Source organism: Macadamia integrifolia, chromosome 2 (genome assembly GCF_013358625.1).
Source record: "Macadamia integrifolia cultivar HAES 741 chromosome 2, SCU_Mint_v3, whole genome shotgun sequence".
Lineage (NCBI taxonomy): Eukaryota > Viridiplantae > Streptophyta > Magnoliopsida > Proteales > Proteaceae > Macadamia > Macadamia integrifolia.
The window spans coordinates 31,625,254-31,651,058 of record NC_056558.1 but is presented as its reverse complement, the minus strand read 5'-3'; the positions used below and the strand labels follow the sequence as shown (position 1 = coordinate 31,651,058).

General features: G+C 39.2%; 2 protein-coding genes across 2 annotated transcripts in view; one reads left to right on the top strand and one right to left on the bottom strand.

Moving 5' to 3' along the window:
* The window catches only part of LOC122058305 (protein NONRESPONDING TO OXYLIPINS 2, mitochondrial-like), a 3,172-nt gene extending 2,472 nt beyond the window's left edge, over positions 1–700 (top strand). The window contains exon 3 of the mRNA XM_042620942.1: positions 367–700. Coding sequence (XP_042476876.1) covers positions 367–386 — 20 coding nt within the window. The 3' untranslated portion in view covers positions 387–700. The remainder of the gene's footprint in view (positions 1–366) is intronic.
* A 5,486-nt stretch (positions 701–6,186) lies between these two features.
* The window catches only part of LOC122066028 (TOM1-like protein 9), a gene marked incomplete at its 3' end in the record, with an annotated part of 27,237 nt that continues 7,618 nt past the window's right edge, over positions 6,187–25,805 (bottom strand). The window contains 8 exon segments of the mRNA XM_042629857.1: positions 6,187–6,737; positions 6,870–7,360; positions 8,149–8,340; positions 10,674–10,759; positions 11,131–11,212; positions 20,589–20,749; positions 24,134–24,247; positions 24,329–24,427. Coding sequence (XP_042485791.1) covers positions 6,187–6,737; positions 6,870–7,360; positions 8,149–8,340; positions 10,674–10,759; positions 11,131–11,212; positions 20,589–20,749; positions 24,134–24,247; positions 24,329–24,427 — 1,776 coding nt within the window.

Genomic DNA, 25,805 nt, shown 5'->3' with positions numbered 1-25,805 from the left:
GGGGGAGGGGGGAGGTGGGGGGCTTGTTCTACATATTTTAGTGTTTTCTTTCTGTAGACATCTCTGCCAAATCCATAAATACCAACAAGACCCCCTCTTATTGTGGTGGGATTGTATTTGCCCCTCTTTGTTGAGTTGGGGCTTCTAACTGATGGCTAAGATTAGGGAAATCGAACTTCATCTATATCCCCTTCAGTGAAAACCTCCACTAAGGAAGTTCCTGAGAGCAGGTGTGGGTGTTGTTGCAAATAACAAACAGATTTTGGCTTTCCTATATCTAAAGTGGATTATTGATTTTTTTTTTTTTTTTTTCTCTTCATATGCTTATTTAGCATCTGTTCTAATGCTTGCTCGTCCATCTTGCAGGCATCTCAATGCCTTTATGACATCAGATCCTTAGTGACGAGCTTTCACTTGAGAGATTTTCTGTTGGATAAGGATGTAGGTCGGATTTTGACTTCTTTCTTTTATGTGGATTTGTAATTTGTTCACTTGTGTTCCCTTGATTGACTGATCGTGAGATGCCCAAATTGAAAGCGAATGCAAAAGGTTAAATTTTTTCAAAAATTTCTAATCCTGGACGAGTTTGCCTAGCAGTTAGAGATACATTGTTGCTTCTTTGTTTTATTGTCGTAGCTATCCATACTGGAGATGTCTAGCAATATCTATATAGATTAAGGAACAGAATTCTGTACCCTAACCCTATTTATTCGGATGAAATTCAAGCCTTGGGCTTGTCTGGTTGTGACACCATTCACTTTGATCATAACATTGCTGCCCGCAGGCACATGGTTCACTTGTAAGTTGTAATGACCCAGAAACACATCCTTGCAGTAACAATGGAAGTACCAGTTCAGGTGCTAGAACCAGTCGGTCAATGAAGCTGCCAGTATCGAATCATGGCCAAGGAGACATCTATTATCAAATTCTCGAAACAAGCATCAGGAATTTTATTAAAATACTCCGGTGCATCTATATTCTAAATTTGCTGCTCAATTCTCAGATTCACTCTGAAATCCAGGCTGCCGAAATTCGAGGAAAACGGTCGTGCATCTTTGCAAGGAGCCTGAATTCCAGTTGCAGTAGGTTCACAGACTGGCTGAAACTGTCTGAGTTTCATCTTATTGCAGCCAATTTCCCATGACCACACTACATTATCAAAAAGTTGTGAATAATAATTCACAAGAAGTTTGGGGAGAGGCTTTGTGCACGGTTGTGCATGGTGCACGACCATGTATACAGCCTTCGGATGGGGGAGACCCATCATTCCCCATCCAACGATGATGTGTATGGCCATGCACAAAACCTTTTGCTATAAGTTTCGAAGGAAAATTTCCCTCTATCATTTGTTTAAGCTATGTATAACTTAATTCCACCCCCCCCCCCCTTTTACTTCATGGCTTTATCCATTCTTCTGCTGAGAAGATGCATCGTTAAGGTGTTAGAAACCGCAATCATTTATTGTACATTGGGATCAAAGGGTCCAAACTGTAGTAGCAGGATGTCTACCATTATCATATATCCCATGCGCCATGCTCACAAGTCACAACTCCCCTTGTTGGATGACAAGATTCTCTTGCCTCTCTTCCTCTGCCAAGCTTAACTTCCTGTTTTTAGATCTATGGAGTTAGTAGGTAAAACACAAGTTTAAGAAGGGAAATGTATAGCAGTTAAATTTACAACGTTATCAGACCTAAGCAGCAAAGATGTGTGGGAAAGTATATAACAAATTTTGAAAGAAATTTCTCCTGAAGAGGCCCAGACAAGGTTGAAAATAAGCTATGACAATCTAAAAAATGATTATCAAAAAGCCATTTTTTTTTATGTTGCATGCTTTTGGATCCAATTTCATTCTGTGCCACAGGAGTTGTTTAGTGTGGCACTTGGGGCTCAACTTATTGTACAGGTTAGGTTACTGAACTGATCAATAGGGTCAGGTTATCAGTAGTTATTATCCATCCCATTCTTTGCACTCGATCTCAGTTACATATGATTGTGATCATTTGTTTTGTTTCAGTCCTATTTCTCTTTGTTGAACTATAAAGTAATAATGAAGATTTCATAGAAGGAATTGGTTATGTTCCTCTCTATATTCTTAAGTGGGATCTAAATATTTTTCAATTTTATGGTTGAGGGGACTAGAATGTCAAAGAAAATATCATCTGAAGTACCTTCTACATTCTGTTGAAGTTTTGATGCCTTGGTGCCCATTTTTGATAGACTATGTCATTGGTTTAGGTGATGTCTCATATATATTTTCGTGGCTTGGTAAATAGGTATTTAGATGTATATTGTGTCTAGGGCCTAAAGCCTTGAAGCCTCAGATATATATTGTGCGCTATGCCATTGCTGGATTGTTAGGTTCAAAGGCTAAAGCATCAATATCCAAAGTGCTTGTAGTAAACTGAGGCTTTAAGGCTTTAGGCCCTGGACTTGAATGGAATGGCCCTGATGATGATGATCTGGTGATATACAGTAGCACGTGCAGCTCCAATGAAGGGACCAAATACCATATCTTATATTAAGAAAAAAAAAAATTAGTATTATTTCATCCTTCCACATGGTATAATAAGCTATTGCCTTGTATGATAGCTCAATTAGAAATTGTTTGGCAAAAGTTTGCTTGGAAGATGTATATATTGAATTTAATGTTGTGAAACTGGAAAGGACATTAGATCTAAGCATTAAATCAGGCTCAAGGTTAGGTATACCTGGCCTTTGATGGCAGATTAAGGTCAAAGTATACTCGGCCCTAGATGGCAAATCAAGGTCAGGGCCACTTGGATTCACTGGCTCAAGGCAAGCTTGGTTTGGGCGGAGCCTGTCAAGGTTAGGCCTAGATTGAGGTTTTTAGGCACTGAGACTGAATCATGGTTCAAGGTGGGCATGGGCTAAGTTATGAGGATTTAGGGTTAGATTGGGGTTTTATAAAGCCCAACCAAACCTGATCTTGTTGCAGCTTTAGCTGAATATGGGGAAGGCTTATGACAGGATTAATGGGTTTTTTTCTTGAAAAACTACTACTTGAATTCGGTTTTTCTTGACATGGGTTTGAGATGATTATGACAACTCTTTGATCAGTCTCCTATAAGATCACTGATGGTGCCAAGGGAAAAAATCTAGGACTTCCTACTGAGTTTTGTCTACTAAGGCATTTTTGTTCAAGGAGATTCCTGATAAGGCTGTAAAACGATTAAGTAGTTAGAAGCACAATCTTTCATCTTATGCAAGGAAAGAGGTCTTGCTTAAATCTTTAGCATTCTCGTTATCTAACTATGCATGCTTCTACTTCAAATTACCACATAAAACTTTGGAAATCAGCCACTAAATTTTTCTGGGGAGATGGATGGTTCAGACAAGCAGAAGCTTCATTAGATCTCTGGGCTGAGAATGTGCCAGCCTAAGGAGAGAGTGGGTTTGGAATTCAGGGACCCAATACTGCACAACAAAACCCCCACATCTAAAATTGCATAGAGTCTTTGGAGTGAACCAAATACTATATGGGCTCGTCTCATGAAATATATATATATATATATATATATAGATATATATATATTATCCGAATGGGAACTTCATGTAGGCGAAATTGGGTTCTAGCCCCTCTTGGGTTTGGAGAAGCATCATGGAAGCTCGTAAGGTCCTTGAGTCAAGCTTGATATGGCACATTGGTACGGGAGAGAAGGTCAACATCTGGTTGGATAGGTGGGTTCCAACACTGCCTGTTTTCAATTTGCAACACACACCCTCCCAAGATTGTGATCTGTTGTTGGTTTCAGACTTAACTGACAGTCAAAATAGGTGCTAGAAATATGACATTCTTGATCTTTTTTTTTTTTTCACCCACAGGATAAGAAAGTCAAAAGATTGTGATCTGTTGTTGAATAAAATTTGTTTCGCGGCCATCGGGGTACATCATTGATGGCAATTTCAATTCCAACGCTTTTCAGTAGAAGGTGAAGTATTAGCCATTGGAAGAACTTCTTGATGCAATCTCTGAAGGTGCCTATAAGGTGGTAGTTGAAAGTGATAGCAACCAGGTTATCACATGCTCACAGAGTACCACGAAGGATCCATCACTCTATTCAGATTATTATAGCTGATATTAGTCACCTTGTCACTTATCTTGATGAATGTTTTTTTCATTTTATTTCTAGGGAAGCTAATGGTGTAGCAGATTTCCTTACCAAGAGGGTTTTATCCATTATGGATAAGATAGTTTAGTTCAATTATGATCTTTATTTATCTAAGATAAACAGTTCATTTCAGAATTCAGGCGTGTAATCCATATTACTCAATAGATTATCCTTACATTACCACCCCCCACCCCACACCCCCCCCAAAAAAAAAAAAAAAGTGGTAGCACCTGGAGTCTCAGATTTTTTATGAAAAGCAAAATATACTATTGAAAAAGAAACTTACATTGTCTACAACCGCTGGGGAAAGTTTATCTATACGGGGCTTATATGCCCATTTATGAACAACAGAGATAACAACCCTGCTTTACTTCACAATATTCACATACTGAAAAGATTTCATCAAATAAGAGGTATTAGAAGGAGATTGAACAATTCCCAAGGCCACCCTTTTGTTGTTCCATGTTTTAAGCCACGCCACCACTTGCTCACACTCCCGTCCATATTATTAATATTGTCCGCCCATACTTTCTTTGCTGCAGTTAAAATATTTTCTCTAACAAAGTGGAATGGAAGACCATCTAGCCATTCCTGAACCTTAACAAGCACTCAATCCCTTCAGACAATTTCTCTAAAAATAAAGGGATGTCAGAGAATTGAGGAGCTGAGGTATCTTTAGGAGGGGGAAGAATGGTTAACTCATAGGTCCACATAAATGAGTTGAAATATACCAACAATATTAGGTTTTTTTTTCCTTCCTAAAAATAACTGAATTTTGAAACTTTCATGTGAAGTAAAGGGTAATGACTACAAGTCTAAATGACAGATTTTTTTTTCTTAGATTTACTAATTGTAAGGTCAGATAGGAGTGAATCAACCAAACCATAGTTTAAATGCGAAGCAAAGATTCTTTTGGATATTTCACATGATAGAAACAAATCCCAAACACTCCTAACTTTCTAATTACAGCGATTATCAAAGATCCGGAGAGGTTATACAAGCAGGCCACCAATTTCTACTCCTGAAGGATATAATGTTGAGAGAACTTACCAGGACGAGGAAAGTTGGGATCTATAACACGATTTAGGTCATGATAATCCAAGGATAGCGTTTATTCTTCCTGAAGAGTAACACTAAGACTATGTTTGGCGAAAAAAATCCTCTGCCACGGGTACGGCAAAGCGGCGAGGATCCAATGGCCGGCACAGCATCGGGACATGTGCTAATGTCATCTCGGCCATCAGATGCTCATCGGACTGCCGCACCCGCGGATTATCACCCCTATGTTTGGTTAAAAGGAGAATTAAAGGGAAGGGTAGGGAAGGGAAGGGAAGGGAAGTGAAATTTTCATACTTAAAAAAAGAAATATATATAATCATTACTCATATGACCTTAACATTAACTTCAAAACATTCCATATTTAGTTATAAACTCTCACTTTACTTTGCATCCAAAACCCTTGGCTATAATATGTAAAATAAAAATTAAATGTAAAATATATCTTTACTAATTATGGTTAAGAAATTAAGTAGTTTATACAATCACATGAGGTAATGATTATAAACACTACATTTAAAAGTATGAAAATTTCACTTCCCTTCCCTTCCCTTTAAATTTCCATTGCAACCAAATGGAGCCTAAATTATCAAAAGGGAAACACAGGTACCACCCAAGAAAGGAAGGGAAAGAGTCTAATTATTACTTGGTCCTCGCTGGGTCTGATTCGCAATTCACTTCTGCTTCTGACCTGTGTTCGGCAAGATAACAAATCTCTTTTCAAGAAAGAAGGAAACTCCCATCCAAGACTTTCAGCCAAAGCAAAAGAAATGCCTTTCTCTTCTCTACAGGGAATGTACATGATTTCAATCGGCAGACAAGCAATACACATAGAAAGCCAAAAGTGAAGAATATATTTAAAGGAAAAAAGCAAGTGAGAGAATTTAATTTAGAGGAGAAAAAAGAAAAAAAAAATAGTGAAAGCACAGTCATCATACTACATGCTTCCAGCTCTACCGGGAGTAGTTTTCTTTGGTTTCAATTTTGCCATGTCCACAAGATCCCCAAAGAGCTTATCCTCTGGCTTGGAAGGCTTGCTAAGTGTCATATACGAGCTAGGAGGAACGTAGGAGGAAGAGTTCCTTAAAGCACTGTCATCCTGTATAGAAAGCCCGTACATTCTCTGGTCAAGGTATTGAGCCTCCATTGGCTGACCGTAACCGTAATATCCCATGTTGCTCTGCATTGGCATTTGATTCATCGATGTCAGCTGACCACCAGCATGCATTGGCTGCTGAGGTAACATGCCCATCATCTGCCCACCCTGGATTGGCTGAGGATGCATGCCCACTAGCTGGTTGCCCTGGATAGGTTGATTGTGGTTGATGGCTGCTAATTGACCGCTTGTAATTGGTTGAATATACATACCCATATGTTCATTCCCCGTTGGCTGGTAAGGTGTGCCACTCTGAACTGGTTGGGGAGGATTAACAACCACCTGGGTAACATGCAATGGTTGAGGGTATTGTGACCCTGCCATCTGGCTCCCTTCTGTTGGCTGAGCTTCCCAGGGTGGGGGAGGGAATGCCCCACTGCTTGGAGCACCACCTATACTTGTTGAGAATTTTTAAGGGGGAAAAAGAAGATAAAGAAGAGAAAGGAGATGCAAAACTTGAGTGGGAAGTCCAATGCATTACATAATTCCAAGAAGCTATCAGTCAAGTGATTTAAGAGCTTTACCATAGAAGGTCTGCTGTTGCTGTTGCTGTTGGTTCATGCCTTGAGAAACCTGGCCATTCCATGCAGGATTACCATAAGGTGATTGCTCATATTGAGTTGGCCCCATGTTTGGAGTACTTCCATTCGGATAAAATGGGGACTGAGGAAACTGCATGGGCCTCTGCTGAGAAAACTGTGGTGATGTAGGGTACGTTGGTCCACCTTGGTAAACCATCTGGGAATTGAAAGAATCTGTGCCACTGCTATTCTGAGAAAACATGTTTGAAAGCGCAAGAGTGTTCTGATTAGACACAGGACTGGTTTGCTGTGGTTCTCCCACAGGAACAAGCGCCAGTGAATGATCGGTAACACCACTGGTAGGAGAATTGTAATTTTCACCACTGAGAAGGTCCATGTTTGGATCAACCCTTGCTGGAGCAGTCGCCGGACCACTTGATCCAGGAGGGGCTGGCAATAATAACTCAAGAGGTTGACTTGCAGCAGCAGTGGACCTGCATAGAAAAACCACCACTTTAGTTTTAACTGTAGTGGTGAAGGCAAATACCGATGGTTGACTAATGGGGAAGACCCAATAGAGAATTATGGAGAAATTCCAACTATTAAAGTTGGGAAGATATTATGGCTACAAGAATAGTGAAATAAAACAGGGAAGAAAAAGCAACCTAGTCGTGTGGCCCCTGCACCAGCATTGGGGCCCATGAGGGGGTGCACAGGGACATCAACAGGGGAGGGTTTTTGGTATTTCACAGGGGCGGCGTTGTCATCTCCCCCACCCCCCCCGCGCGGCATGTTTGGGCACAGGGGCCATGCGACCTTTTACCCCGAAAACATATAACTCAGAAATCGGGTGAACTGAATAGGAATGGAAAGAGTTCAAATTCAGTTATCAACTCTTGTTTTGTGGAGTCCAAGAAGCTCAGGGTAGCCGAATTCAGTACCCAAGGCCCAAGGGGAAATATTGCTCAGACTGAACATGCTGATAGAGCTTGAAAAATACTTGACCAGATTTCAATCCAGCTGAGACTTGAAAACCATAGCCAAATTCAAGTTGTGAGTTTTCAACCCAGCTGATCAGAAATTTATGAAACGCCTAATCACAACAATAAAAACTGTTGAATCAAAGATAAACTGCAGACCAATAAAAACTGTTGGATCCTCTTTTGCCACTTAACTCATTGGTCCACCCAGAGCCACAATTGTCGCCAAGCTTAATCCATAACTATCCAGCCACCATAAATAATGTAAAGAAATATGTTTTCAAGAAAGAAATTTATATTACCTTTCATCAGTCTTGGTGTTATTTTCCTTATCTGTAACTACAGGTCCATCAACATCTAGAAGCGCCTGAGGAGTTTTGGGTTTCTCTGGACGAATAGGAATGGCAGTTCCTGAAGCAATGGCTTCATGCTTGGCTAGTAAACGCTGCAAGTCATCATTCAATGCTAGTCCTTGACAAAGCAAAGATTCATCCCTGGATGGAGAGAAAATTAGAAAAAGACAGTTATTCTTCAAATAAAAACAGAAAAGGTGTTTTACAAGTTGAAGCAAATAATAGTCCTCAAATCTTTCAATATCTGCCTAAAAGTGACATTGGGCACAAATAAATCCACAAACGTCCATAAACAACAAAGAAAACAGAAATATTCCAAAGAAGAAACCCAGGTAAATAAGAGAAATCAAGTGGATATATTAATGGAAAAATCAAAAGGAAACACGAAGATCTGCAAACATATATGTGGGGCATGTTTAGCAGCTAAAACCCTAAGCTCAAAGCTTCAATAGAAAAATGACCAACAAAAGCTCTGAATTACAAGCCCCCAAAGCCCAATTAAATTCCTTTAGACCTAAGACAGCCAAGAAGATTATAATCTTTGGAATCATTATTGTACCCTCAACCCCTAATAACTATACGCTAATTAAGTACAGCAGACTGCCAGAAGAATATCTTAATACTTGAGACTTAAGAGTAGCTTTTCTTCGGGGGCTGGTACAATCTTAATAATAGCTATTAAGTAATGAAGAATAATATGACTAGAGATTATTTAGCTGCCCCTCATGCTTCAGGATCATAAAGGAATGTTAGTTTTTCTAAGACTTGAAAGGCTTTACCCATGTCAGTGGCCAGTTGACCATGTTTACTTCAACGAAAATAACCTTGTTCTTTTGATTCATTTTAGAATTTTAACATATTTAATAATTGATATGGTGTAATGCAAGTACAGAATACTCGTTTGCTAAGCAAAAAGAGAAGATGATTATTTTTACGCACAAAAAATAAAAAAAACATTAAAACACAAAAATAAAAATAATGTTAACATATGCATCATGCCGGGGGGTAAATAAAGAAAAAAGAGATGATTATTATGCACGAAAAATAAAAACAGCATTAAAACATAAAACAAAATGAAAAAAAACAATGTTAAACATAGGTATGCATCGTGGGGGGACAACGAAAGAGCATAGTGCATACAAAAATTTTATTGGCTGGGCATTTTAGCCAGCCAACAGACAAGGCAGTCTCATAGTTAATAACCTCAGCAACATCACCGAGCTTCCCCTACTCTCTTCCTGGTTTCCTAACACCTTCAAAAAGAACCAGCAAGATGTGGATTTCATTGGCACTTCACACAAACAAACAAAATTATGTGTTGATTCTTCAACATCAATTGTTCAGACCCATGTTACCATTGATTTAACAAGGACATGTCAATACAACAAAGCTATGTCGACTATAAATCATTTAGCCCGTTGAATAAGACATGCAGAAATGGCATATGCTCAGTTGGACTCCTTGTAGGACACAATGTATGATGTTGGCAATCTAGAAAGCTAATATATTTTTTTTATAAAGAACCAACATCAATAATTCAATAGTCATTCAAGATGAACAATGTAAGTAGTTCTTCAGACACAGTTAGACAAAGACCAGACATAAAACCTTCAAGCCGTGAACCAGTTTAATTTGATCAGCTTTTATTTCAAATCCAAAACATTAGATCAAAGAACAGTTCAACCAAACACTTTTTGTTAAAGAAACCAGTTTCTTCCTTTCTATAGATGATCAACTGGTTCCCAATTCCCATATAAGGGGTCTTAGTAAAGCCAGATCACTGGGTTTCCCTTCAGAACCAGTTCAACTTCAACCTTGCAGTCTTAGTAAAGCCAGATCACTGGGTTTCCCTTCAGAACCAGTTCAACTTCAACCAGCAAGGCAGTCCTCAAAATTACAGTTATACTTGAATTCAGATAAACCACAACAGTAACCAAAAAAGTTCACTTTCTAAATGTTGACATGAAAGGTAAACCTAAACCCAAGGTCGGCCTGGGCCAGGATAGGTTTATGACAACCTTGCCTTGGTTGCACTCCTGGTTGAGCCCTGCACAGATGGGATTTACCAGGATTGGTGAACCTCACCCTGAAGTCGGGCTTGCTGGGTTAGGATTGATGATGGTACCCTCTGCCGGATTAGGCCAGCTGGCCTTTGTTGCACCCCTTTGCATTTTAACTTCTACTAGGTTGTAATGGGTTAATAGGAACTGCTACAAAGCTGACACATGCAATTCAGTTGCAATAATGCAATCCATAGGCTTCAATGCTGATATAAATTTGAACAGAAAACAAAAGAAAACTAGGAAGACCATTATCATTATATAAGTGGGAAAAAAAACTCATATCCATCTTGTTCTGATATCAATGATTGTTTTGAATGCAACATCATGGCAAAGACAAAAACATGTCATTTTATAAAATGCAAATGTCACTTGTCTTTATAAAGTAAGAAAGAGACAATAAAAAGGACTTACGAAGTTGTGTTAACTAGGTGGACCACTCTCTGCTTGTATGCGCGACACTGTTCAACCAGATCAACTATAACCTCCTGTCTAAGTGCCTGCAGAAGAAGACTACTATGACTATGCAAATAGATAAGATAGAAGATGGAATTTGGTATTCATAGTGCATGTGAAAATATAAAAAGGAATAAAATGCATTCCAGCAACATATAACAATGACAAACATTTGGAGTTCAGATTAATCAATTTTTATGGTGAAGCCACTTCAAATTAAAGTTTTAATAGACAAATTCCAAGTAATCAGCCAAAAAATAAAATAAAATAAAAAATAAAATTTAAACTTCAGTCTATCAAAAAATTATCAAGCCAAACTTTTAAGTCTAGTTTATATGGAAATTGCCACATGTACTGCTAAAGAAAAGACTCTCTTCCCCCCCCCCTGCCCAAGATATAACCTATTTTGACGTACCTCTTTGTTCCCCGGGTCTATAGCATTAAGCATTTCTGCAAGAACATCCATAATACCCCGAGCATTCTGCATTTCTGTCAGGCTAACAAAATTAAAAACAGGAGACAAGCATTAGTATTTGTAACCATAAAATAATAGGAAGCAGTAGTTAGATGTACATACACAACAACAATGCCCACAAGGCACAGTAATTAAAAAAAATCCCCCCCCCCTTTTTTTTTAATATTGAGAAGATCTTTCACATTGCTTAATGCTTATTACTTCAATCTCTACACTGTGAAAGGCCTCCCTCATCAGTTTTCACTACCATAAGACATTAATTCTGTAAGGTTTTACTATAGCAATTCCACAGAATGATGAGGGTTTCCATGAACAAGGACTCCACAAGGAGTACTAATGGTTTCATTATTTAATTTAATTCATCGATATTCAATTTCTTCATGAATGAAGTTTTATCTACTTACTAAGAACTAGCCATGGAAGCAAATATGGTGAAATATAAAAGTCCATGCTAGAACAGTTGAGAGTGAGAATGAACAGATCAGAAGTTGGCACCCCATACAACCACTTCATATAAATAAGAGTTATGCGCATGATCTTCCACTGTTGTTGAACATTGGATTGTAAATGGCGGATATACTAAACAAACTAACCAATACCACATAATAAACTCAAGCACCAGAATTACAACTCAAGTAAGCTTCAGAACTAGTTTAGAATTACAGGTGCTGTTCATAATTCCATTACATTGCTTAATTATTTTGCTTACCCTATTCTCTACTAGTTCTTAAGAACCTACTCAACCCTAACCTATACCCACCACCTTTCATGGCAATTGCAGCCTTAGAAGATCCAAAATGTTTTCTGCACTGCATCACCACCCCTTCACCAACTCTGTGAAAGCAAGACTAATGGAGATCTAACCACCTAATGGATAGGGTTTAGAAAACCAAATGAAAAACCAGAATCACAGACAAGTGATAAAATCCCAGATTCAAGAGAAAATGATTTTGGCCAGAAGTCTGGTTGAAGGGACCATTACGAATGGGGAACAGTTCTGTAAAATTTGAAATAGAGCTGATGGACAGATTAGAAAATACTTAAAAATCCCACTTGAATATGGAAACTGAAAACCCATCCAAACCAGAATTTCGATACACAGAATTTAAGACAGCAAATAAGAACCAGAAAAACTAAGGTTATAGAAGAATTTAACTTCAGGTAGGAGACCTGATATCGAACCAGAATTAGAAATTCTAAAACTGAACTTCAACTAGAAAATTAAAACAAATTTCAAAAGGCCGATTTAAAGCTTAACAGAATAGGAATCAGCCAAACAGAACTAGATTTCCAAACCAGAATTTAAAGAGAAAAGTATGCATAGGAATAAAGGAGAGAACTCTGACCTGTTAACCAATGGAATGAAAAGGAAGAAGAAGAAGATGAAGAAGAGGATATATAATTCAGAAATTTCCACCAGAATTACTACTGTGGAATCAATGCTTGAACCAAGATGATAAAAATGACCATTTTAGTCTTCTAATCTGTCACCTTCGTCATTATCAAATTTGTTCTGCACATATTGCAGATCAGAGTTAAACACATTTTACAAGACTTCGGTAAATAGTTGTCAAGGTTGGCCTCCAGGAGGTTTGCCTGGGGCCTAGGCGACAGTCGCCCACTCGCCTTATTGCACTGCCTGTCGCCTAGGCGACGGTGCTACATTATGTGTCCTCTCTTAACAATGAGCATCAGTTGTGCAAGTTGGGTAGACGTAATCTCATCCAAATCCCTACAAGGTGCATGGGTGAGCAACACAAATATCAAGATTAATGAAAGGCATTTGCTCACGTACTCCATTGATAGACTGATTGATCAGGTGCAGTACACTATTGATGGACTGATTGATCAGGTGCAGTGTAATGTCCTCCCTCTGAAAGTCTACCATATTCTTCTCAGACGCCTATGATTGTACAATAAGAAGGCCAAACACTGTGGTTGTGAGAATACATATTCCTTTCAGCATGGTGGGCTTGAGATTAAGCTTCTTCCAGTGAAAGATCTTCCATCTATCAAACTCAAGCGTAAAATTGATACATTTCTCCTCTAGTGAGTTGACTCAGACAACATTCTTGGACTTTAACCAAACTCAACTAAGTCGAAATATTTTTAGAGGATGAGAACCGATGTAGAGGCTATGGCCTTGCTGGATTGACTTGACCCACTTTGGAGGTCCGAACCAAGAACCGGTCCTAAACCAATTTTCTGGTCTAAAGGGGGCTGGTAGATTACCTAGGAGTAATCTTCTTTTATTGTAATCTTCTATTTTCGGTATATTACAGAGGAGATAGTTTCCATTTTTTGTTAACTTGTCTTTAAGAGTAGTTTCTATTTCTTTGTTGGCATTTTTCTTATTTATTAGCATGTAGCTTAAAATGGATTCTTAGATTGGAAAAAGGAAAATTTGAATGAAGAATAGTAAGCTGATTATCTGCGTGGTGTAATCATATGTTCTCCCTTTCTATCTTTACTCTTTCCCCTATTCTCTACACTCTTTTCTATTCTCTTCCCTCTCTCCCCTTTCTTCCATACTCTAATCCTCTACTGACTCTCTCTTAGACATCCAATATTTTCTTCAATTTTATTTCTGTTACCAATCTTTTAATTTCCCACAACTTGCGGTACTGCTGGACCGAACAAATTTATCTACCTACATTATCAAAAGTTGATTTGGTTCAGTATTTTGGGCAAGAGTTCTCCTTCCAAATAGGCGACTCAAACCCTAGGATTTGGTTGCCCAACTCCTCCCCAATTATTAGATCGAACTCAGCAATCAAAGCTGACTTGGAAATTCCACCTAGGTTAGTTTCAGGACAAATTTGTTAATTTCCAGAGCTTGGTTTTGAAGGATTCATGCTTGAGTATCAGGGTATTTCAGATCAGCTATCTAATCCTGAAATCTCGAGTCGTTCCGAGTTCAAGTGAGGGAATTCTTTCAATTTTCCTAAATCCGGTCGCCGCTAGTTCTACCAGACACAAAGAAGAAGACAACCTCTTTTGTAAGTTGTTTCTTTAAGCCTTTATTATGGGTTTCCAGTTCTATCCTCAATTTTCTTACATCCTCACCTATCCTTCAATTAACTTTGCTTCCAATTTTGTCTCTACATAATAAATACTAATTCCCCTTGTGCCCATTGCCTTTAGTCTATCAAGCGACCCTCCCCTATTTGCTTAATTACATCCCTACCACTCCCCTTGATAATTTCAGTTTATTACAGAATTGCCATCCATTCACTATTAGCTCCTCTTCTGCTAGGGATTTAGTCAGATCTAAAGGCCTTCCTGTCCCTTGGCATAAGTCTATCTGGTTTAAAGGTCACATGTCCTAGCTTTACAGCTTGGCGAGCCATTTCCAGCTGCCTCCCTATGCAGTTTTTCCTCACCTACTGGCACATTCAGGTCCCCCACCCCCTCTTGCTGTCTTTGCTAGAATGGTACCGAAGATGTTGATCATCTCTTTTTCTCCTGCCCTTTCTCCTCTATCGTCTAGAAAAAGGTCCTACTAGCCTTCAAGAAGAGCTACCCTCCGGCCCCTCCCCCTTGGTAGAGAATGGATCTAGGTTGCTATGACCTTTGCTGGTTCCTCCATCTATGACACCACTGGATAAGCTTATCTTTTGTGCCAACATCAACCAAATTTGGATGGAGCGAAATCTTCGTATATGGACATCCAACTCTCAATCTTATGATTAGAATTGGAAGGCCATCTACTTTGACGTTAGCTCCAATCTTGCTTCCCTCCCCCATCTTACTGTTAGGGACTCCCCGAGGAATAGACTTATTGTTGTATTCTTGATGTAGATCCACATCCATCATGGACTGTCGCAGGGGGAGAGCCCAGCCCAAAGTGGGCTGGTCGAACTCCACTTAAGTCCACTTAAGTGATTATTAATGTATTAATTTATGTCATTAGTTAATAAGGCCCATTGGGGGCCCATTGATTTACTCACTAAGTATTTAAGTTGTTAGTCAGTAATAAAGGCCCATGGGGGCCATCGATTTAATTGTAATCAGCCCATTAGTGGCTAGTAGCTGATTAACTAGTTAGTTACCTATTCCAATTAGGTTTCTACTGTTAGTCCTAGTAGGAGTACAACTCCTAGTTTTAATGTGATTGCTATTAGCTAGTTTCTGCCCTCTATTTATAGAGAAGCTCTTGTACTCCCAATTCTCATATTTGAAAAAAGAAAATTGCAGTCAATTGCTTCTAACAGCCAAGATAGCTAAGGATGAGATGCCCGGGCTGAAATAGCAACCCCACCCACAATTCTCTTGGTTCCCTTTCTTTTTCCCTACTTTATTTACTGTTATTATTCATTGTTGCTGTGACTTTCCAGATCTGAAACCCTGCTAAAGTCATGATCGATCAACAAGAAAGACCAGCCAATGAGTCCCAATTGATCCTTCTCACATTCTCCTTTGGAGATCTGTTCATCCAGCCCACCGAGGGTTCTGTTCTAGACTTCTAGAAGACCACTCGGTCTTGGTTTGGGAGCCAGTCAAGTAGGCCAGCTGCTGTTCTTGAAGAATTCTCTCGAATTCTCTCACCTAGGTCTGAAATCAAAAAGGTGTGTAACCGTTATTTCAGCCAGTAGAAACCCTTCATCTTTTGAGGTTATTTTACCCTTACTATGGCCTACAATCGACCCCAGTTTGGGGCCAATTTGAGCTTCCTAGCACCAGCCGCAGGTACCCTTCACACTCCCAATCGCAGGTTTCTCTCTCCTGGGGTTTGGGTTCTTCATTGTTGGGTTTTTATTATCAAGTTATTCTTTGTTTTCTTAAGTACTCCCTGCGTATTTTTCTGGTGGTTTTTCTGTCCTAATGCTGTACTTTGTGAAGTTAGTTCTAGAGCCCTATTTGAGTTGGGGTTTGGAGTTGTAATTTTCAATGGGTGGTTACTTTGTAATCTACTTCTACATTAAGTGGTATCAGAGCTATGGCTGAAGAAAGCTCCAAAGAATACTCACTGGAGGATGTGATGAAATCGCAATGACTACAAGAATGGATACTATAGACCAACAAATAGCAAAACCGAAAGGGACTATTGTTGCCCAGTCTCATACACAGCCTATGGTCAACAACAATCCTAATGTGCCAAGAAGGTTCCCTTATTAAGCTCGAAGAAACATACCAGCTCGAGGTGAAGAGTTTGATGAACATGAGGGCAACCAATTTCACCATGATGACACATATAAGGTAAAATTGGAACTGAAGGAGTATAATGGAAAGCATGATCCCCTCTACTTCCATGACTAGTTGAACTCCTTTGATGACTACTTCCAATGGTACCGTATGTCTGAAGAAAGAAAAGTCCAACTAGCTATCACTAAGCTGACAGGTGGTGCTAAAGATTGGTGAAAAGCTGAAGAGAGTAGACTCACTTGCAAACATAGAGCACCTCGTAATTGGGAAGAACTCAAAATACTCAGTGAGAGATATTTGCCCCCAACATACCGACGCCGTCTCTATGACATGCTCAACACTCTCCGACAAGGTACCATGACTGTAGAAGAATATATTGATAAGTTTAATGGTTTTCTCTCATGTACAGTTGCTTATCATGAGGATGAAGAATTGCTTTATCCCAATTCAAGTTAGGATTACGACATGATATCTGTGATAAACTTAGTGTGATAGAACTTTCATCATTGACTCAGCTCATGATTCTGAGGCCAACATAACTAGTGGAAAGATGACCATTGCTCCAAAAAAATTCCACCAGTCACGTTGGATAAGAGAAAAACGCCAATGACTTATAAAGATGGAGAAATTAGGTGTTTCCACTGCAAAGGTTTTGGTCATGTTGCCACATTTTTCCCCTACCGACAAAACACCAACTCCGTTATTGCTACACTTAAAGCCAATCCAAAGATGCTAGTGTGTGACCCACAACTTGATGATGATTAGATGGCCAATACCACCACTGAAGACAAGGAAGGAGGCGCTGAAATTGAAGGTGAGATGGATGATCGTGGTATCTATATTGTAGACCTCATTGCCAACACTCATGAGGACACAAACACTGAAAAGGAACTTGAAGAGCCTAAGATGGAGCAAGAGCAAGTGCAAGGTGAGCTAGAAGACGATCCCATAGACACCACTGAAGATGTTGAAGTTGAGCACGTGGAATACATCATTCCCTCAAAGTATCTTGAAGACCATCAGCCATGCCTCTACGATTGCATCCATGTGATTAAGGAGTTTCCTAAATTTGTTTGTGGATTATTGATGGACGTGCACCATGTGGCAATCTTTCTCACACTCTACAAAATTCGAGGATGAATTTTTTCTAAGAGGGTGCGAATAGATGTAGAACCACATCCATCATGGACTGTCGCAGGGGGAGAGCCCAACCCAAATTGGGCTGGTCGAATTCCACTTAAGTCCACTTAAGTGGTTATTAATATATTAATTTATTTCATTAGTTAATAAGGCCCATTGGGCCCATCGATTTACTCACTTAAGTGTTTAAGTTGTTAGTCAACAATAAAGGCCCATGGGGTTATTCCAATTAGGTTTCTAGTGTTACTCCTAGTTCTAATGTGATTGCTATTAGCTAGAATTTGTCCTCTATTTATAGAGGAGCTCTTGTACTCAGAATTCTCAGATTTGAAAAAAGAAACTTGCAGTCAATTGCTTCTAACAGCCAAGATAGCTGAGGGTGCGATGCCCGGGTTGAGATAGCCACCCAACCCACAATTCTCTTGGTTCCCTTTCTTTTTCCCTACTTTATTTACTGTTATTATTCATTGTTGCTGTGACCATCGACCAGAGAATTTCCAGATCTGAAACCCTGCTAAATTCATAATCGATCAACAAGAAACACCAGCCAATGAGTCCCAATCAATCCTTCTCACATTCTCATTCAGAGATCTGTTCATCCAGCCCACCAAGGGGTCTGTTCTAGACTTCTAGAAGACCGCTCGGTCTTGGTTTGGGAGCCAGTCAAGTAGACCAGCGCTGTTCTTGAAGAATTCTCTCGAATTCTCTCACCTAGGTCTGAAATCAAGAAGGTGTGCAACTGTTACTTCAGCCAGCAGAAACCCTTCATCTTTGGAGGTTATTTTACCCTTACTAGGGCCTACAATTGACCCCAGTTTGGGGCCAATCTGAGCTGCCTAGCTCCAGCCGCAGGTACCCTTCACATTCCCAATCGCAGGTTTCTCTCTCCTGGGGTTTGGGTTCTTTATTGTAGGGTTTTTATTATGAAGTTATTCTTTGTTTTCTTAAGTACTTCCTGGGTATTTTCCTGGTGGTTTTTCTGTCCCATTGCTGTACTTTGTCAAGTTAATTCTAGAGTCCTATTGAGTTGGGGTTTGGAGTTGTAATTTTCAGGGGGTAGTTACTTTGTAATCTACTTCTACATTAATCTGGGGCTTTCCCTCCTCCATCTTGCTTCCTCCCTCCCCCGGGTGATTTGTTGTAGCCCTCTTGGCATCTGTGTTCTGTTTTGCTTTGCTTTGTTGGTTTGATTTAAGCCCCCCACCCCCTTCTTTCCTTTTGTATATTCTTCTCTCTTGCCTTGATGGATTTTTTATTCACCCAAAAAAAATAAAAAATTACTCAGGTGGACCCATAGCAAACCAAAATCGGGTTTCATGACCCAGGTTCCACATCACAGAATATTTTTTTGGGTGAATATCATAGAATATTACTCAGTCAACAAAATAACAATCGAACCAAATAGAAAGAAGGAAAAGCTACCATGCACAGGAAAGAAGGAATGCAGAAAACAGAACTGATGCACCGGAGAAGAAGAGAAAAGAAATACAAGAAGATAAAACCGTATGAACCAAGCTTCCCACCTAGTCCTCGACTGGAATCCCACCAGTCTATCTTGGCATCCCACGAAGGGCTTCACTGCATCTCACAGCAAAGGAGCTCTGAATCTTACAGAACTAACAAGCAGAAGCTATGTTTGGATCGCAGAATCATGGGGGAGTTGTGTAACCCCTTCCCTTTATTTATATACCTAAGAAATAACAGAATTAAGAAACTCTCTACGTGCAGGCTAAGAAAAGTCCATTACAACCGAACTCTTGCGAATGGAAAGTCTCTAGAAACTCAAAGAAAATAGAAAAAACACCTAATTTCATATAGGCCTCAACTCCTTCATATTTGGGCTTTTATAGAATTGGCTCATTACAATAGAAAACCCAAAAATACGAAGCCCATGACCCATATTACCCATTGGGGACTAAAATTTGAGTCTAACTTGAACCAATCTTGAACCACAAGTTCAGTTGGACCCAGTAAACTGAACCAAACACATAACAAAAAGCTCTTCTTCTCCTCTTGATGCCATTCTGCATCAGAGTGTGTCATGTCAAACATACTTGACCAAGGGATCCACACCCGCTAAGTCATTAGGAAGATCAACTTTAGCATCCTTCTAGTTCCAGCAGCGCTCAAAGGACCTGGTTTTGAAGGGGGGAAAAAAAAAGTTACTGCCAAATTTGAGATAAAGAATCCCCTCAGCATATCCTGTCCTTGCAAATTGACATGCATACTTCTGGGCCTCTGGCAGTGAAAAGCATCAGGAAAACTTTTCCTGGTTCACCCAAAAGCAATCAACCATATCTTCACCATTTGATAGACAAAAATAGAAGCAGCAGCTTAGCACACATGCACTGATGCACTGATGAAGCTCATCCTTTTAGCGTTCCAGACTATGTAACAAGCGCACAGATATAGGTGGCAAGGTCTGAACAAGATATGAGAATGTCACAACACAACACCTGTTGTGAAAAGTATATAGGCCCGCGTAGGTAAAAGAATCCTAATGTTACTATCCAACACAACAATATTTGAAAGAAAAATGAAGTGTCTTCTCAATTAGCTTCCCAACCACCTTGCACAGTTCTATAGAAGAGATATTTTAGAGATTAGTGGCTAAAAAGTCTGTCAATCATCAGAAAAAAAAAAATCACACTACCATAGCTCTCGAGAAATTCTTGAAAGGATAACTCTCGGTGAATCAGACACCTTTTAGACGCCCAATGTTAGGAACCTGGATCACCTACCCACATATGTATGCTTCACGTACAGTCAGGTGACAGCATGTGTCCTTTTTGCTTCCATAAATGTCCTCCATGCACTCATAATGGCAGCAGATGGGGCACATGCCATCACCTAACCGTATGTGAAGCATACACGTAGAGGTAGGTGTGGTCTCCAATGTTAGATATTAAGAAACAGGAGCTTTTAAATATCATTGATCCATTATACCATATGTAAGTATCCAATTAGAATGAAGTTGGAAAAATGAACACAGATGTTCTAACTTCTAAATACATAAGAGTGCACAGAAATAGTTAGATAAAGTCTGCTCATATCTTGAATATTATAAAGTTCCTTGCATTGGAAGATGAGAAAAAGAGAAGCATTTCATTTACCTCAAAGTCGGAGAATCAGAGCCTGCAGAAGATTCGGCTACCTCCTGCTGGTAATCAGTATTACGCAAATTTTGAGGATATGATGACAAAGGCTGAGTTTGTGGAGGAGTAAATATGGGTGCAGAACTTTCAGTTCTCTGAGGAAATACTGCTCCAGCACGCTGAGACACAAAGAATAAATTTTTCTAAGAAAATGTAGAAAGAACATGAATGCATTAGCGCATGCACATGAATATTTTCATGGTCTATCTCAAGTGGGCCACCATGTGTATAACTTTTGTCCCTCGTATCTTAAATGGTCCAACCTTTACAAATAATAACTCCAAGCTTTTCTGAATTTCTGTTTTTAGGGAAATAGAAGCGCACGACACCAGTGTGCAGATTCTTGCAAATGCACTCTCACATCCCACCCACGGACCAGACCTTGCACCCTCTTTCCTCATTAGATGCCCACCCTATTGGATGATTCATAACCCTCCCTGCTTATTGGTACAAAACTGCACCGTGGCATTGTAGCAAACCCTCCCCTTTTTTTTTCTTTTTTTTTTTTTAATTTGACTAGGCATTTTGATGTAGGAGCACTCCAATGGATCAACCCGAACCAAGAACCGGATCCAAGTTTAAGGCTAGAGAGAATCGAGATTTCAGCTTTGTTGATTCCTTTATTTTTGGAAAGTAAACTTGCACCTTTATTTCCTAAGTCGGTGGATTAGAGTATGACTCTTTTAATATCTTTTCCCTATTTTATTGGATTTGATTAGGAATATTTTTTGTTAGCAAATTAGAATAGGATTCTTTTTCTATTGGTTTCCTAGTTTGTAGGATTTATTTTTGCTTTTGCTTTTATTAATGTGTAAGGCCTACGCCCAAGAGGATTGAAGAATAATGAATGAAGAAGAATTAAATTGAATGCTCTCTCTCTCTTCTCTCATTCCCTCCGTGTCTAGCGAAACAGCTCTTCCCTGCGATTCTTCTACCATCTTCTCTTTCTCTCCTTCCTCCCTGCGAGACCTCCTTCCCCTCTCTCTCTCTCTCTCTCTCTCTCTCTCTCTCTCTCTCTCTCTCTCGACAATAAGGTAATTACTCTCTCCCCTTCTCAATATTCTTCTCCCTCCCCTTATCTCTTGTTTTCCCTGCTGCCTATCCCCCACCCATGGTTTCAGTTACATGCTTACTAATCCCTGTTTGAAGTCTTATTTGTTGTTACTTTGCTTCTTGCTGAATCTTGGCATTAAGAATATTTCGGATCTTATCTATTGGCTGCAAAGTTAAGGTTTAGGTTAGTACCTGCTAATGTTTGAATATTGAAAGGACGTGCACTCCATCTGATATCTTACTGCCCCATGTTCCCTTCCCCATGTTCCCCAATTGAAATCTTTTGAGTTGGTGTATTACTTATTGTTGCAATAATCTTTTGTTTTAGATCTACATATAGTTCATGCATATTGTTGTCATCCCCTCACCTTCAATCCTTACCTGAGTTTCACACACGTTAATATAACCATCCTAATTAGCCTGTATAGGGACCCTAGTTCCTAAGTTATCCCCTACATCAATTCTGGTATCAGAGCTGAAAGCTCCTATTTCAAGTCATGTCAATCCCTTCCACCACCATAATCTCACCTAAACAATGGGAAATACTACTTCAACGGAATGAAGAAGCCTTGAAAGCTCTCTAAGATAATATAGAAGTGCTTAAAGCTGCCCATATAAAGGCCATTACAGCAAGACTTGCCGCCATAGAAACACCCATCCTAAAACTCAAACACACAACAAGGTCACAATGCTCATGACACTGGACCTAAGGACATCAAAGACCAAACGCTGGTCACATCTTATGGTATACACCCTGTCTTCAATAGTGTGGTCCGATTTCAATTGTGAAGCCCCGCCATCCAATTCCAATCAAAGTTAAAGCATTGGTTGACGACCATCAGGAGATCATGACCATTAATCTTTACCCCCATTGAAGTTGTTGATCGTGGATGCTGATCGAGCGGTGCAGATTCTCTCTTACTATAAAACTTGTGGACATGTTTTTCTAAGCATCATGGGAATTGATGTAGGGGATAACTTAGGAACTAGGGTCCCTATACAAGCTAATTAGGATGGTTATATTAACATGTGTGAAACTCAAGTAAGGATTGAAGGTAAGGGGATGACAACAACATGCATAAACTATATGTAGATTTAAAACAAAAGATAACTGCAGCAATAAGAAATTTTTTTTTTTTTTTGGGTACTGCAATAAGCAATATAATCCCAAGGAAATACACCAACTCAAAAGATTTCCATTGGAGGACATCAATATTCAAACATTAGCACGTACTAACCTAAACCTTTGCAGCCAATAGACAAGATCAGGAATATTCTTAATGAAAAAAATCAACAAAAAACAAAGTAACAGGAAATAAGACTTCAAATAGGGATTAGTAAGCATGTAACTGAAACCGTGGGTGGGGAATAGGGATCAGGCTGTTATAATAGGCAGCAGGGAAATATGAGATAAGGAGAGGGAGAAGAATATCGAGAAGGGGAGAGAACGAAGGGGAGAGAGGAATTACCTTGTTTCCGAGAGAGAAAGAGAGAGGAAGATCGCACAAAGGGGGGGGAAGGAGGTCTTGCAGGGAAGAAGGAGAGAAAGAGAAGAAGGTAGAAGAAGAATCGCAGGGAAGAAGAAAGGGGGGGAAGTTGTCTTGCTGGACAGGGAGGGAATAAGAGAGAGAAGGGGGGGAGGATGGTTACAGCCAAACCATTCGATTTAATTCTTCTTCAATTCATTGTTCTTCAATTGTCTTGGCCGTAGGCCTTACACATTAATAAAAGCAAAAACAAAAATAAATCCTACAAACTAGGACCAATAGAAAAAAAATCATATTCTAATTTGCTAAAAAAAAATATTCTTAATCAAATCCAATAAAATAGGGAAAGAAATTAAAAGAATCCTAATCTAATCTACCAACTTAGGAAATAAAAATAAAGGTGCGAGTTTAATTTCCAGAAATAAAGGAATCAACAAAGCTGAAATCTTGATTCTCTCTAGCCTTAAACTTGGATCCGGTTCTTGGTCCGGGCTCTTGAACGGGTTCGTGTTGATCCATTGGAGCGCTCCTACATCAGATTTGGGTTGAAATTTCTCACAGGATTAGAGGTAGATTTAAAATATGATCAAAAGCCTTGGAGCCAGATGAGTTGACATGTGGTAGAAAAAACAGGCGATGGACAAACATTATATACAAAGCCAGTGGAAAGATCTCTGATTATCTATAGATGCATATACCGACCACCCAGGGCACTTTTTATGTTTGTATGCACCAAACTGTAGAAGTAAATGAATGACGATTTGTTCCTCATTTGATCATAAAGTTCTGATATCAAGGATTTGAAAGGCCAGCTTTGAGCAATATAACTTATTGTGCTAACATTGTAGTAAAGTCAAACCCAGCAATAAAAAGACAAATATTAAATAGCTTTCCCTTAAGTCTTTGTCATCACATAAAGAACTATTAAAGGAGAATCTTTTTAAGTATGAATATCAAACGTACCAATAACTCCTGATATGCAGAATAGTATTGTGGATATCTAGCTCTTGCCCCCCCAAATGCTTCTTGCCAGGTATCTACTAGTATCAGTATCTTCTCCTTCACATGTAAGTCAGGCTGCAAGTGTGCAGAAAACATTAGACCAGGAAACAACAAAGGTGCAAAAGATCAGCCAAAGCATTCATAAAATATTCCAACCTTCTTTTTAACTATCTTCACCATCTCATGAAGAATATCTCTCTCAGCGACATGCATATGGACGATGTCCCCACAATTCTTTATTACAGTCTCTAACAGCTACAATAACAATCATAGTAATTATAACCAAATCAGTCAATTGTGAAGGACCAAAATAAATAAGTCAAATTTGTTTAGAGGGTTACATTGTTGGATTTTCTGAACAAGTTCATGAAAATACAAAAGCAACATCTAAGCAGAAAAAATGATCAATGCTTCAAAAAACAAAGAAAACCAGGAAGAGGGGGAGTGGGAGAACAAGAAGACACAATATAGTTAAGTAAACCAAACTTTTCAATAAATTGTTGAGCCACATCATTACTGCATGATAATGCCAGTTTCTGTTTAGGATCTGCTAATTCATAGAAAGGCATAAAAGAATATAGAAGGTAATGCATGGTGTCAACTATTGTTAGCCTAGCCCCGCGCATGCTTTTGGGGCTTTCAAATGGCATCACTAGCATAACATCAGTAGAACCACCATCAGCAAAGGACCCTCCTCTGCAGCAATGCTATAAAATTTAGATGTATTGTGAACTCTAATCAAATCCTTTGAAATAAGAGGACAAATAAAATTTTGAGCTCTTGGTTCCTGCACAGCCCCCTAGGAAGGGCTTCCTGCGTGGCCCAAAGGTATGCCATGTGACAGTTAGGATGTAGCACAAATTTCATCAACAGGTCAAACCCAATGTCCTTTGCTCACATATCAAATTCAGCCCAAACGGAGCTTTCCAAGTGGTAATATAGATGTTTTAAAAACCCAGGAGTTGGAAGAGTTCATGCATGGGATGCATGCCAATACACATAAGAGTATTTTATCGAATTAGACTAACATTTCACACATGACTCATCCAGACCATGTCCTCTCTATAGAACAGCAAGAATAGCCACATCATCTGTCCACGTGGCATAACGAAAGAGGGCTATGTAGGAGGCCTTTTTGCCTTTCTTAGGTTCTCTTTGGTTGGATTTTGATTTTGATTTCAATTTTTGGGAGTGTTTAGCATGCTTTTTGCACCCTATTTATGGGGAATTAGAAAGGAATGGAAGTCAAAATTCCAAAATAGGTAATGGAGAACCCTTAGGGAAGGGAGGGGAAATCAGGGTAGAGAGGGGGAAAAACGGAGAATCACACTCAACACATTCATTCAATAATCAACACTCAACACATTCATTCAATAATCAAATCACTCTCTAAATCTTCAATCGATTACAACCAATATATAGGAAAATAGGAACATGAAATTAGAAACTTAACTGAAATGGAAACTAGCCTAAACTAGGAAACAACTATAAAAAGGAAACCAAAGCAAGGAAGTAAATCCTACTCCTACGTTCAAGTCTGGAAAATAAAAGCATGAAATAAAATACTAAGTAAACTACTAATTTTATTTCCAACCCTTGTTGGACCAAAACCCTGGGCTGAACCGGTTCTTCT